The 15040-nt window shown below is 46.8% G+C and overlaps 1 protein-coding gene across 1 annotated transcript; it reads right to left on the bottom strand.

The window, feature by feature from the left end:
* Window positions 1-908: 908 nt before the first annotated feature.
* On the bottom strand, window positions 909-8140 carry LOC113149232 (kunitz-type protease inhibitor 1-like). The gene is made up of 10 exons (XM_026341194.1): window positions 7590-8140; window positions 6318-6478; window positions 5630-5771; window positions 4426-4596; window positions 4265-4300; window positions 4046-4174; window positions 3911-3961; window positions 3658-3828; window positions 3473-3577; window positions 909-1591 (listed from the first exon to the last, which is right to left on the bottom strand). Exons 1-10 carry the CDS (start codon window positions 7993-7995, stop codon window positions 1410-1412), a joined length of 1554 nt encoding a protein of 517 aa, XP_026196979.1. The 5' UTR covers window positions 7996-8140; the 3' UTR covers window positions 909-1409.
* Between the last annotated feature and the right edge of the window lie 6900 nt (window positions 8141-15040).

Raw genomic sequence — 15040 nt, 5'->3', positions numbered from 1 at the left:
TTATGAACCAGCTGTATCGTCATAAATTACATTTATATTATGTATATGACATTATTTTAGACATTGATAGAGTCTGGACATTAACCATCACATTACTTTATTAACCTCAGTCTGTAAATAAAAGCTGGAACAAAGAAAGTTAGAAATGTATACTAGATGCAGAGAAACTCAGATGTTAAAGTCATGTGGAGAAATGACAAAAATAACGGATAAATCCTGAACCCGGTTTGAATCAGAACCAGTTTGGTGTCTGTGAGTCAGAGTAAAGTCGAGCTGCAGAACCTGTCTGAACACGAGCAGGAGACGAGTTTCAACCTGTCAGAGCAGAGAAACAAACACGAACTTAGAGCAGCTGGGGAAACGTGAAGGTTTAAAAACTCACATCTCCAGTAAACTAGAACAACCAAGTACATTTACTGAGGAGGTCTGAGGTATTTGTACTTTCAGTGTTTCCATTTTATGTGTCCGACAGTGTGTCGCTTACTCCAAATTTTAAAACTAATGAAAAGCGACGTTTCTGGATGAAGCAGCTTTTAAAACGTGGAATTTCTCTGCTGTGTACTTTACTGTGTACTGTGTATTGTACTGTGTACTATACTGTGTATTGTACTGTACTGTGTACTATACTGTGTACTGTACTGTACAATACTATCAGTACTGTAATGATAGTACTGTACTGTTCACCACACTCATCCTGTTCATTGTTCACTTTGCGTCAGTGTGGTTCTTGTGTGTACTTCTTAAATGAGCTTTCGGCCCGTCTTTCTTCTGTCGTCAAACACTTCAGATGTCGTGTGAAACGTCGCTGAGAGCTTCAGGAACAAGTTGGAGCTCGTGTTGAGATATTTAGTTTCTGCTGTGACACCGTTTCCACGTTTCAGCATCTTGATGAAAAACAGGAGAACGTGTTGCCGCTCCGTCGTTTCCATTTGGTTTTATTGACAAATTGAACAGTAAAAACATAAAAAACACAACAGCAGCAGACGCTAATGACCTGAGACTAATAAAACTCACAGAACCGGATATTTACAGTGAAAAACAAGCGCTCCCTTGTTTCCATTTTAAATGTGAATTCAACTAAAACGACCCTGAGACCCAGACAGAGATCATAAATATATGAACACAAACATCACACAGATCCAGACTGGACAGCAGAGCCCGTCACAAACGCATCAGTCAGTGTGTACAGACAAATGTGGTTAGAATGTTAAACAGAAACCAGTCCGGGATTTGGTGCCAAAGTGTTGGATCCTGAAACGGGGAACTGTGACCCTGGGTGGATCAGTACCAATACCAGTAGTGAGAGACTGACTGGTTCCTGCTGGGACTAAAATGTTGGCACAGTGAACAAAACAACAATCAGCATGTCAGACAGAAACTGGTGATGTCACACAGGCGTGGTGATGACATCATACAGGTTTGGTGGTGCTGTTGTAAACGGATGTGTCCGGCTCAGACAGCGCCACCATGGCGGGACTCGTGGCGACGGGTTGATGGGTACGCTTCCTCCGGGCCTTCAGGATGCAGTAGGTCATGACAGCCAAGAGAGCCAAGATGGCAACCGACAGAATCACAGCCAGCGCTACCTGACCTGAGGAGGAGACAGTGAGGTCACTTCCTGTGAGCTGCCACACCTTTAGCTCAGAGAGAGGCGGGACAACAACTGGTCCAGGAAGTGGTTCTGTCACTGAACACAGGAACTCACTTACATGTGTCCAGTTTTTAGACTGTATTCCATCAAATCTGTCAATGTGCACAAAACTGAAAATGTGTAAAACAACAAGTAAATGTGCACAAATATCTGTGAATGTACACAAAAATACACAAGAGAGAGTCACAGCGAATATTTTGCTGCCTTAGCTTGATACAGCACAATTATCGTATCATCGTTTCTGCAATGGATTCTGTGGGTTAGTAAAGTCTGGACTCTGTGGGTTAAGTAGTCTGGACTCTGTGGGGTTAAGTTAACGGTCTGGACTCTGTGGGGTTAAGTTAACGTCTGGACTCTGTGGGGTTAAGTTAACGTCTGGACTCTGTGGGGTTAAGTTAACGTCTGGACTCTGTGGGGTTAAGTTAACGTCTGGACTCTGTGGGGTTAAGTTAACGTCTGGACTCTGTGGGGTTAAGTTAACGTCTGGACTCTGTGGGGTTAAGTTAACGTCTGGACTCTGTGGGGTTAAGTTAACGTCTGGACTCTGTGGGGTTAAGTTAACGTCTGGACTCTGTGGGTTAAGTTAACGTCTGGACTCTGTGGGGTTAAGTTAACGTCTGGACTCTGTGGGGTTAAGTTAACGTCTGGACTCTGTGGGGTTAAGTTAACGTCTGGACTCTGTGGGTTAAGTTACGTCTGGACTCTGTGGGGTTAAGTTAACGTCTGGACTCTGTGGGGTTAAGTTAACGTCTGGACTCTGTGGGGTTAAGTTAACGTCTGGACTCTGTGGGGTTAAGTTAACGTCTGGACTCTGTGGGGTTAAGTTAACGTCTGGACTCTGTGGGGTTAAGTTAACGTCTGGACTCTGTGGGGTTAAGTTAACGTCTGGACTCTGTGGGGTTAAGTTAACGTCTGGACTCTGTGGGGTTAAGTTAACGTCTGGACTCTGTGGGGTTAAGTTAACGTCTGGACTCTGTGGGGTTAGTTAACTGTCTGGACTCTGTGGGGTTAAGTTAACGTCTGGACTCTGTGGGTTTAATTTAACGTCTGGACTCTGTGGGTTAAGTTAACGTCTGGACTCTGTGGGGTTAAGTTAACGTCTGGACTCTGTGGGGTTAAGTTAACGTCTGGACTCTGTGGGGTTAAGTTAACGTCTGGACTCTGTGGACTCTGTGGGTTAAGTTAACGTCTGGACTCTGTGGGGTTAAGTTAACTAACGTCTGGACTCTGTGGGGTTAAGTTAACTAACGTCTGGACTCTGTGGGGTTAAGTTAACGTCTGGACTCTGTGGGGTTAAGTTAACGTCTGGACTCTGTGGACTCTGTGGGTTAAGTTAACGTCTGGACTCTGTGGGGTTAAGTTAACGTCTGGACTCTGTGGACTCTGTGGGTTAAGTTAACGTCTGGACTCTGTGGACTCTGTGGGTTAAGTTAACGTCTGGACTGTGGACTCTGTGGGGTTAAGTTAACGTCTGGACTCTGTGGACTCTGTGGGTTAAGTTAACGTCTGGACTCTGTGGGGTTAAGTTAACGTCTGGACTCTGTGGACTCTGTGGGTTAAGTTAACGTCTGGACTCTGCAGTGTAAGTACAGTACATGTGTAGAAGAAGTAGTGAGTATGTACACAGGTATAAGTATCACATAAATCTGACTCTGCAGCAGACTCTGTTCTGTGTACTAATACACTACAGCTGACTGCAGTACTACTGAAAACGTGAACTCATCGCTCAACAAACTTCATGTACCGTGTGTCAAAATGTTTGAATTTAATTTTATTCTTTAGTCTCACAACGAGAATCAGAGGTGAAGAACTTTTTCTGACCTGAGCTGTTGCCATCTTCATCGTCTTCACCATCCTCATCGTCTTCACCATCCCCATCTCTCGACCCATAACGTTCAAACATGGGTACGGAGAACACACTACTGTCTGAGACACGGAGACAGAACATGAATATGGAAAACGTTCACTTTCACAGTTTTTCAGTACGTGTCGTGTGTAGTTTTTACTCGTCACTCCATCACAGGCGTTGCTGCACTTTTCTTCCTTCTCAAAGTTATTGTCGTTTGCGTCACAGCCGCCGTAGGTGAAGGTATAGCACTTATTACGCACGGGGTCGTAGAACCAGCGGGTGTGACTGGCTCGACACGGACCAGTGTGGGGCGACTGTGTGCACTGGGCTAAACAGGGCATAACATAAGCACTATTAGCATGTAGCTTGTTAGCTTTTGGTGCTAACAAGTAGGTGTTACACAAACTGACCTTTCTTGGGGTCAACGTCAATGCTCATCAGGCGAGAGAAGGTCTGGTTCACTGAGGAAGAGGAGGAGGAGTTTGTGTGTTTGTGAGGATGTTTTGTGTAGTCGTGGCGATTCAGGTGATCTGGGTGTGTCTTACGTTTGTTGCAGTAAGCCTCGTCTGCTCCGTCGCTGCAGTGCTTCACGCCATCACACTCCAGACTTCTGTCCAGACAGCAGCTGCTGTTACAGACCAGCTGATCGGGATGACACGTTGAGTCACACACAGCTGAACACACACACACACACACACACACACACAGAGTTATTATCTATTACATCATGATGCTGAAGTGAAGAAGTGCATTGTGGGACTAACCTGAGGTGGACACGCTGATGCTCCTCTCTGATGTTGCTGTGGACAAAATAGATTATACTTCAGTGACAGTACTTCTAAATGCTTATAGTACAGTGCAGGTGTACACTATGGGTACTGCACTACATGGTGTTACTGTGTGTACCCGTCAGGTGTGTGGTTACCTGTGACCCCTCTGCAGGCCGCCATACACTCCTCATTGCTCAGGTAGTTGTTCTTGTTCGGTTTACAGCCTCCAAATGCGAAGTGCTGACACATGCCATTGGAAGAGTTGTAGTACCAGCGAGGAAACGCAGCTCGACACGGTCCGGCCTTCATCGGAGTCAGACAGTACACTGAAAGAGAGAGAGAGCGACAGATACATGTACAGTCTCTATGACAACACATCACGTGTCTAAATACTGTCGCCTGACACCTGGTTACTGTAAAGGTTACAGTCCGACTCTTACTTTAAGCGAAGGAAACAGCTGCTCACAGCTGGAGAAACATTCAAATAAAACACACAGATTCACCCGAAAGTCCATAAAAGACAGTGAGAAGGTCACGTAGCGTCACATTAGCCAATAAAAGCTGTTACGTTGTGAGGTCACCGCGCTTGTGACCTCGTCACCTGTTTGTAGGGTATTGTGATTTGTGGTAGTGGGACCTTTAGTTGGTAGTACTTACTGTGTACTGTTAGTACTGATATGTCTGTGTGTGATAAATTTAAATATTCCAGCAGCACAGGGCGTGCGGTGCAGTAAAGGGAGTGCCGTTTCCACGGTAATACCCAGAGTGAGTACATTTACATGTACATTTACATGCATGTTACTCAACAGTTTCACAACCTGAGACCAGACTCGGACTCGGAGCAGTAGCTAGACCCCTTCCTGCTCAGTACACAGTGTGCACTGTGGATCCTGTGACACGGCTGCTGAGAGAAGTCGACACAAAAGTCAAGACGACAAAATAAAAGCCTCACAGAGCAGGTTCAGCTTCAGCCGAATGTGTGTCGGGATTCCTGTCCAACCAGTTTGAGTCGAGGTGCCAATAGACAGATTCACTTCACTGAGCAACAACAGATTTTTTCTTTATCAAACTGTAACTGATCAGTTAATGAGTCAGCTCCTCGCGCTGAACTGAACTCAACAAACTGTTCATTTATGTCTTTTTCTAACATGTTTTTGTAACATGTGTTTTTGTCGACTAAAACTTAAGAATCTTTGATTCATTTCAGTTTAACCAAGATAAGACTGAAGATCTGGTAACAGCTTGTAGAGGCTGTGACGTTAATTCCAGCCACAGTGTGAAGTAACAGCTCTGATGGTGTAGCTCTAATCTCATCATACAACAAGACGTCAGACAACTACATTTCCCACGAACACTCACGGCCGGACTGCTCCGGGTTCAGAACAAGGACCTCGACCGTGTCACTGTCCGTTTGGTCGTTGGAGTCGGTGACGGTCAGCTTGAAGACGTAGACGCCAGGCAGCAGGTTGGAGATGTTCTTCTGGTCAGGTAGGTCGGTGTCCTGCAGAACCACATTCAGAAATAAGTGTATTTAAAAAGTTGTCGAACAAGACGTAGTGCAACATGTTCTGTCTGCTCCAGAGACAACACAAACAAAGACCTTCACAGAAACAGCATCAATGCAAACACACATGTTTAACCTCTTAAGACCCGAGCTCTAATTTGATATGCATTTTTTATTTCTTTTTGCTATTTGGGCATATTGATAAGTATAAGTATAAAAACTAAGCATCATCTTTTCCCAAACATTTTCAGAAAAGACATCATATGCTTACATTTTAACCTAATTATAACAGATATAAAACATTTTGCATTAACAACTAGCAATGCCCTTTTCTTCACACACCTATTTGTGAAAGACTGTAACAGTTGCGATCAGCTTGCAAACACAAGAGCCCAAAATGTGTTGTACACGTATGTGTACGCCAGGTCCTGAGAGGTTCAACCCTGGGGTGCAGAATGTACCTGCATACCCACCTGTACAGACGAGATGAGATGGTTCAGACTACACGTTCTCTCCAGATGAACCCTCCACCCCCGCTCTTACCTCTATGGTGACGTTTACGTCTCCTCTTTCCAGCTTCCAGCTGTAGTCGACGATCTCTGCGTCGCCCAGCGCCATGCTCTCGATGCCATTTAGTAACACCGTCTCTCCAGGCTGAACGACGACATCACGACCTGCGTTGGCGATGGGTAGAACCTGCTTACCTGGAGACACAGGCAACATGTCACAAAGGTTTTTGTTAGTTCAGCTTCCAACAACTGTTCCTGAACAACAATGTTCAGGGAACTGATCTTGACGCTCAGACACGGTCTGTTGTCTAGTTTGTTCGATGGATCCTTATTAACATCAACAACTGTGCAATTAACATGATCACTAGGAGCTGGGTTCTCTTTCTACACTGGGTCAAACAAGAACCTGAGCTCAGTGTGTCCATCCGCAACTGGATCCTCAAAACAGAAACTGTTGCTGTTTCACTGGAGGGCGTGTGAAACAGCAACAGTTTGTTGAGTTCAGTTCAGCGCGAGGAGCTGACTCATTAACTGATCAGTTACAGTTTGATAAAGAAAAACGTTTTCTGAATGGAGTTCTGCACTGGTCGGTACTGTCCACTGGAACTAACACACGTTCAGTTTCTGCCTGAAACAAACCTCGTCTCTGTCCCAACTCATCACTCAGACTCTCTGCTGCTCTTCCTGAACCTTCATCCACCGTTTTTCTCCTAAAGACCTTTTTTATTTCTGATCTGGATCCAGGGTTTAAGGACGGAGGGTGTCGTCATCGCAGAGACAAATTAGAGGTTTGGTATTTGACAGACAGGACCTGGCACAGTGTCTGTCTGTGCGGAGTCAAAGTGCACATCATCATCATTTAGTTTCTGATCTAACACAGATTCACGAGCTTCATCTCCTCAGAGGGATAAGTGGGAATCCAGAGGGTCCAGAGTCCCTGAGACCTGCAGGGCACGAGCCTCATCCTGTCGTTGCCTCTGTGGCTCTGCAACAAGTCGACTCCGTCCAGTGAGACTCTGACTTACCTGAGCTCATAGGATTACTGTGCTGGGCACACCCTGCTCTGACAGGGAACCAGAGTCCAGCACAGGTTGAACTTGGTGTGTGATCAAAGTCTAAGGTGAGGTCTAATCCTGAACTGAGCCTGTAACACGTCTTTTATCACGTTTCATATCATTTTCCTCTTTTCCTTCAAAATCATCATCATCAAAAGACACGAACATGTTCGGTTCGAGCCCGAACACCTCTAACACACGCTCAGGTCTGGATCCATCTGGATTCTCTAATAATCCCGGTGTGGACTCACCTCGTCTCAGCGGCTCCCCGAGGTACTTCTTGAACACGGGCTCCCTGATGAGGCTCAGGTATCCGGCCTGGTTCACGAACGAGCACACGAAGCTGTTTCTGTAGATGCAGTTGAACAGGTCGCAGGTGCGGTTTTCCGCCTCTGCGGTACCGGGGAGGACCAGCGCCAGGTTGCAGCGCGACTCCCCGCAGCACACGTCCCTGCATTCGTCCTCTGACTGGACGTACACGGTACCGAGCAGAGCCGCGCCGCCGAGCACCGAAGCTTTCGCGTCCAGCACGAAGTCGCGCTGTCCGGTGAGGAAACGGTCTCCGCAGCCCGCCGCCCCGCAGCGCGGCAGGACGAGGAGGAGGAGGAGGGGGAGGAGGAGAGGCGGCCGAAGGGAGGAAGAGGAGGACGGAGGCATTTTCAGCTGCAGTCGGTTTGAGGATGAATCGTTTCTGTCCTTCCGTTAATTTCACCGTTGAATCGTTGAAACGGACAAACTGCCGCTCGTCCGTGTCCGACCCTGCTCAGGTGTGTCTCACCTGTGCAATACAGGAAGCGAAACCCGACACTCCTCTGACAGGCCAATTAGACTGACGCGACTGTGACGTCACTCAGGTGTGGCCACCCACAAAAACAACGGGTGTGTGTGCGCGCGCAAGTGTGCGTGTTACTGTGCTGCTCTCAGCAGGTGGTTTCTGTGTCTGAGGTCTGTGCGGGTTTAGTTCTGCTGTTCATCGACCAGCGACGTCACAGACAGACACAGAAGCAAAGGAGCAACAACAACACTACTAAGAATAACAAGTAGAAATCAGAGAAGCTCAGGTTCAGATTTTAGTTTTAGCTGATTTAAGATCGCCGTCTCCTCCCTGTTTGGTTCTGACTCCAGGTTCTACTGAGAACCCTGCTGCTCTTAAAGGTTTAGACAAACATGCAGCGGCTCGTCCAACCTGAGAACTAATCTCTGATCAGTCTGGACGTGAGCACCGGTTCTGCTCAACAACAGGACGTCAGCTACAGATGTTGAAGGTTAAAGCTGATCAGTGGATTTGATGTTTGGATCTTTTGTGTCAGTGGTTCATACAAAGGTTCTGATTATTAAGAGGATTCAACTCAGTGAGGCTGTTTAACAGGGAACGGTCCTCAGTCAGTCAGTGCAGAGGACGCTGTCACACCGAAGCTCACCAGTACACACAGTGCAAGTACACGCAGTACACCAGTACACACAGTGCAAGTACACGTGGTACACCAGTACACACAGTGCAAGTACACGCAGTACACCAGTACACACAGTACGAGTACACGCAGCACACCAGTACACACAGTGCAAGTACATACAGTACACCAGTACACACAGTGCAAGTACACGTGGTACACGTGGTACACCAGTACACACAGTGCAAGTACACACAGTACACCAGGTACACACAGTACAAGTACACGCAGTACACCAGTACACACAGTACGAGTACACGCAGCACACCAGTACACACAGTGCAAGTACACGCAGTACACCAGTACACACAGTGCAAGTACACGCAGTACACAAGTACACACAGTGCAAGTACACGCAGTACACCAGTACACACAGTGCAAGTACACGCAGTACACCAGTACACACAGTGCAAGTACACGCAGCACACCAGTACACACAGTGCAAGTACATGCAGTACACCAGTACACACAGTGCAAGTACACGTGGTACACGTGGTACACAGTACACACAGTGCAAGTACACACAGTACACCAGGTACACACAGTACAAGTACACGCAGTACACCAGTACACACAGTACGAGTACACGCAGCACACCAGTACACACAGTGCAAGTACACGCAGTACACAAGTACACACAGTGCAAGTACACGCAGTACACCAGTACACACAGTGCAAGTACACGCAGTACACCAGTACACACAGTGCAAGTACACGCAGTACACCAGTACACACAGTGCAAGTACCACACAGTACACCAGTACACGTGGTACACAACAGTACACCAGTACACACAGTACAAGTACACGCAGTACACCATTACACACAGTGCAAGTACACGCAGTACACCAGTACACACAGTGCAAGTACACGCAGTACACCAGTACCCACAGTGCACGTACACGCAGTACACCATACACGTGGTACACACGTACACCAGTACACACAGTACAAGTACACGCAGTACACCAGTACACACAGTGCAAGTACACGCAGTACACCAGTACACACAGTGCAAGTACACGCAGTACACCAGTACACGTGGTACACACAGTACACACAGTACACACAGTACAAGTACACGCAGTACACCAGTACACACAGTACACCAGTACACACAGTACAAGTACACGCAGTACACCAGTACACACAGTACACCAGTACACACTGTACAAGTACACACAGTACACCAATACACACAGTACAAGTACACGCAGTACACCAGTACACGTGGTACACACAGTACACCAGTACACACAGTACACACAGTACACCAGTACACACAGTACAAGTACACGCAGTACACCAGTACACACAGTACACCAGTACACACAGTACAAGTACACGCAGTACACCAGTACACACAGTACACGCAGTACACCAGTACACACAGTACAAGTACACGCAGTACACCAGTACACACAGTATAAGTACACACAGTACACATGGTACACACAGTACACCAGTACACACAGTACACCAGTACACACAGTACGAGTACACGCAGCACACCAGTACACACAGTGCAAGTACACACAGTACACATGGTACACACAGTACACCAGTACACACAGTACGAGTACACGCAGCACACCAGTACACACAGTGCAAGTACACACAGTACACATGGTACACACAGTACACCAGTACACACAGTACACCAGTACACACAGTACGAGTACACGCAGCACACCAGTACACACAGTGCAAGTACACACAGTACACATGGTACACACAGTACACCAGTACGAGTACACGCAGCACACCAGTACACACAGTACGAGTACACGCAGCACACCAGTACACGTGGTACACACAGTACACGTGGTACACACAGTACACACAGTACACGTGGTACACACAGTACACACAGTATATCAGTCTACGTGGCACACACAGTACACCAGTACACACAGTACAAGTACACGCAGTACACCAGTACACGTGGTACACACAGTACAAGTACACGCAGTACACCAGTACACACAGTGCAAGTACACCAGTACACACATAACAAGTACACGCAGTACACCAGTACACGAAGCACACCAGTACACACAGTACAAGTACACGCAGTACACCAGTACACACAGTACACACAGTACACCAGTACACACAGTACAAGTACACGCAGTACACCAGTACACACAGTACACATGGTACACACAGTACAAGTACACGCAGTACACCAGTACACACAGTACAAGTACACGCAGTACACCAGTACACACAGTACACACAGTACACTAGTACACACAGTACACCAGTACACACAGTATACGTGGTACACACAGTACACACAGTACACCAGTACACACAGTATACATGGTACACACAGTACACGTGGTACACACAGTACACACAGTACACCAGTACACACAGTATACATGGTACACACAGTACACGTGGTACACACAGTACACCAGTACACACAGTACGAGTACACGCAGCACACCAGTACACACAGTGCAAGTACACACAGTACACATGGTACACACAGTACAAGTACACGCAGTACACCAGTACACACTGTACAAGTACACACAGTACACCAGTACACACAGTACACACAGTATACGTGGTACACACAGTACACCAGTACACGCAGTACAAGTACACGCAGTACACCAGTACACACAGTATACGTGGTACACACAGTACACGTGGTACACACAGTACACCAGCACACACAGTACAAGTACACGCAGTACACCAGTACACACAGTACAAGTACACGCAGTACACCAGTACACACAGTACACACAGTACACATGGTACACACAGTACACACAGTACAAGTACACGCAGTACACCAGTACACACAGTACACACAGTACACCAGTACACACAGTACAAGTACACACAGTACACATGGTACACACAGTACACCAGTACACACAGTACACCAGTACACACAGTACGAGTACACGCAGCACACCAGTACACACAGTGCAAGTACACACAGTACACATGGTACACACAGTACAAGTACACGCAGTACACCAGTACACACAGTACAAGTACACGCAGTACACCAGTACACACAGTACACACAGTACACCAGTACACACAGTACACTAGTACACACAGTACACCAGTACACACAGTATACGTGGTACACACAGTACACACAGTACACCAGTACACACAGTATACATGGTACACACAGTACACGTGGTACACACAGTACACCAGTACACACAGTACAAGTACACACAGTACACACAGTACACCAGTACACACAGTACAAGTACACACAGTACACCAGTACACACAGTACACACAGTATACGTGGTACACACAGTACACCAGTACACACAGTACAAGTACACGCAGTACACCAGTACACACAGTACACACAGTACACACAGTATACGTGGTACACACAGTACACCAGTACACACAGTACACACAGTATACATGGTACACACAGTACACGTGGTACACACAGTACACCAGTACACACAGTACAAGTACACACAGTACACCAGTACACACTGTACAAGTACACGCAGTACACCAGTACACACAGTACACACAGTATACATGGTACACACAGTACACGTGGTACACACAGTACACCAGTACACACAGTACAACTACACACAGTACACCAGTACACACTGTACAAGTACAGGCAGTACACCAGTACACACAGTACACACAGTATACGTGGTACACACAGTACACCAGTACAAGTACACCCAGTACACACAGTACACCAGTACACACAGTACACACAGTATACGTGGTACACACAGTACACACAGTACACCAGTACACACAGTATACGTGGTACACACAGTACACGTGGTACACACAGTACACCAGTACACACAGTACACGTGGTACACACAGTACACACAGTACACATGGTACACACAGTACACACAGTACAAGTACACGCAGTACACGCAGTACACCAGTATACGTGGTACACACAGTACACACAGTACACCAGTATACGTGGTACACACAGTACACCAGTACACGTGGTACACACAGTACACGTGGTACACACAGTACACACAGTACACACAGTACACCAGTCTACGTGGTACACACAGTACACACAGTACACACAGTACAAGTACACGCAGTACACGAGTACACACAGTACACACAGTATACGTGGTACATACAGTACACCAGTACACACAGTACACATGGTACACACAGTACACACAGTACAAGTACACGCAGTACACACAGTACACCAGTACACACAGTACAAGTACACGCAGTACACAAGTACACACAGTACACACAGTATACGTGGTACACACAGTACACCAGTACACGCAGTACAAGTACACACAGTACACCAGTACACACAGTATACGTGGTACACACAGTACACGTGGTACACACAGTACAAGTACACACAGTATACGTGGTACACACAGTACACACAGTACACCAGTACACACAGTACAAGTACACGCAGTACACGAGTACACATAGTACACACAGTATACGTGGTACACACAGTACACCAGTACACACAGTACACATGGTACAGACAGTACACCAGTACACACAGTACAAGTACACGCAGTACACCAGTACACACAGTACACACAGTATACGTGGTACACACAGTACACCAGTACAAGTACACCCAGTACACACAGTACACCAGTACACACAGTACACACAGTATACGTGGTACACACAGTACACCAGTACACGCAGTACAAGTACACGCAGTACACCAGTACACACAGTATACGTGGTACACACAGTACACCAGTACACGCAGTACAAGTACACGCAGTACACCAGTACACACAGTATACGTGGTACACACAGTACACGTGGTACACACAGTACACCAGTACACACAGTACAAGTACACACAGTATACGTGGTACACACAGTACACACAGTACACCAGTCTACGTGGTACACACAGTACACACAGTACACACAGTACAAGTACACGCAGTACACGAGTACACACAGTACACACAGTATACGTGGTACATACAGTACACCAGTACACACAGTACACATGGTACACACAGTACACACAGTACAAGTACACGCAGTACACACAGTACACCAGTACACACAGTACAAGTACACGCAGTACACAAGTACACACAGTACACACAGTATACGTGGTACACACAGTACACCAGTACACGCAGTACAAGTACACGCAGTACACCAGTACACACAGTATACGTGGTACACACAGTACACGTGGTACACACAGTACAAGTACACACAGTATACGTGGTACACACAGTACACACAGTACACCAGTACACACAGTACAAGTACACGCAGTACACGAGTACACATAGTACACACAGTATACGTGGTACACACAGTACACCAGTACACACAGTACACATGGTACACACAGTACACCAGTACACACAGTACAAGTACACACAGTACACCAGTACACACTGTACAAGTACACGCAGTACACCAGTACACACAGTACACACAGTATACGTGGTACACACAGTACACCAGTACAAGTACACCCAGTACACACAGTACACCAGTACACACAGTACACACAGTATACGTGGTACACACAGTACACCAGTACATGCAGTACAAGTACACGCAGTACACCAGTACACACAGTATACGTGGTACACACAGTACACCAGTACACGCAGTACAAGTACACGCAGTACACCAGTACACACAGTATACGTGGTACACACAGTACACGTGGTACACACAGTACACCAGTACACACAGTACAAGTACACACAGTATACGTGGTACACACAGTACACACAGTACACACAGTACAAGTACACGCAGTACACAAGTACACACAGTATACGTGGTACACACAGTACACAGTACACACAGTACACATGGTACACACAGTACACACAGTACAAGTACACGCAGTACACGCAGTACACCAGTATACGTGGTGCACACAGTACACACAGTACACCAGTATACGTGGTACACACAGTACACCAGTACACGTGGTACACACAGTACACGTGGTACACACAGTACACGTGGTACACACAGTACACACAGTACACACAGTACACGTGGTACACACAGTACACCAGTACACGTGGTACACGTGGTACACGTGGTACACACAGTACACCAGTACACGTGGTACACACAGTACACCAGTACACGTGGTACACCAGTACACCAGTACACGTGGTACACACAGTACACACAGTACACGTGGTACACACAGTACACCAGTACACGTGGTACACGTGGTACACACAGTACACCAGTACACG

Source organism: Anabas testudineus, chromosome 24, assembly GCF_900324465.2.
Source record: "Anabas testudineus chromosome 24, fAnaTes1.2, whole genome shotgun sequence".
In the NCBI taxonomy this organism is placed as follows: domain Eukaryota; kingdom Metazoa; phylum Chordata; class Actinopteri; order Anabantiformes; family Anabantidae; genus Anabas; species Anabas testudineus.
The sequence above is the reverse complement of the archived record's forward strand: the minus strand, read 5'-3'. Positions and strand labels throughout refer to the sequence as shown.

Excerpts from the sequence above, each read along its gene's own strand:
- LOC113149232 (XM_026341194.1), bottom strand. The coding sequence starts at position 7,995 with ATGCCTCCGTCCTCCTCTTCCTCCCTTCGGCCGCCTCTCCTCCTCCCC. Across the intron at positions 4,597-5,629 it reads GAACCCGGAGCAGTCCGGCC|TGTACTGTCTGACTCCGATG; the intron begins GTGAGTGTTCGT and ends TCTCTCTTTCAG. Across the intron at positions 4,301-4,425 it reads GGCCTGCAGAGGGGTCACAG|CAACATCAGAGAGGAGCATC; the intron begins GTAACCACACAC and ends TTTTGTCCACAG.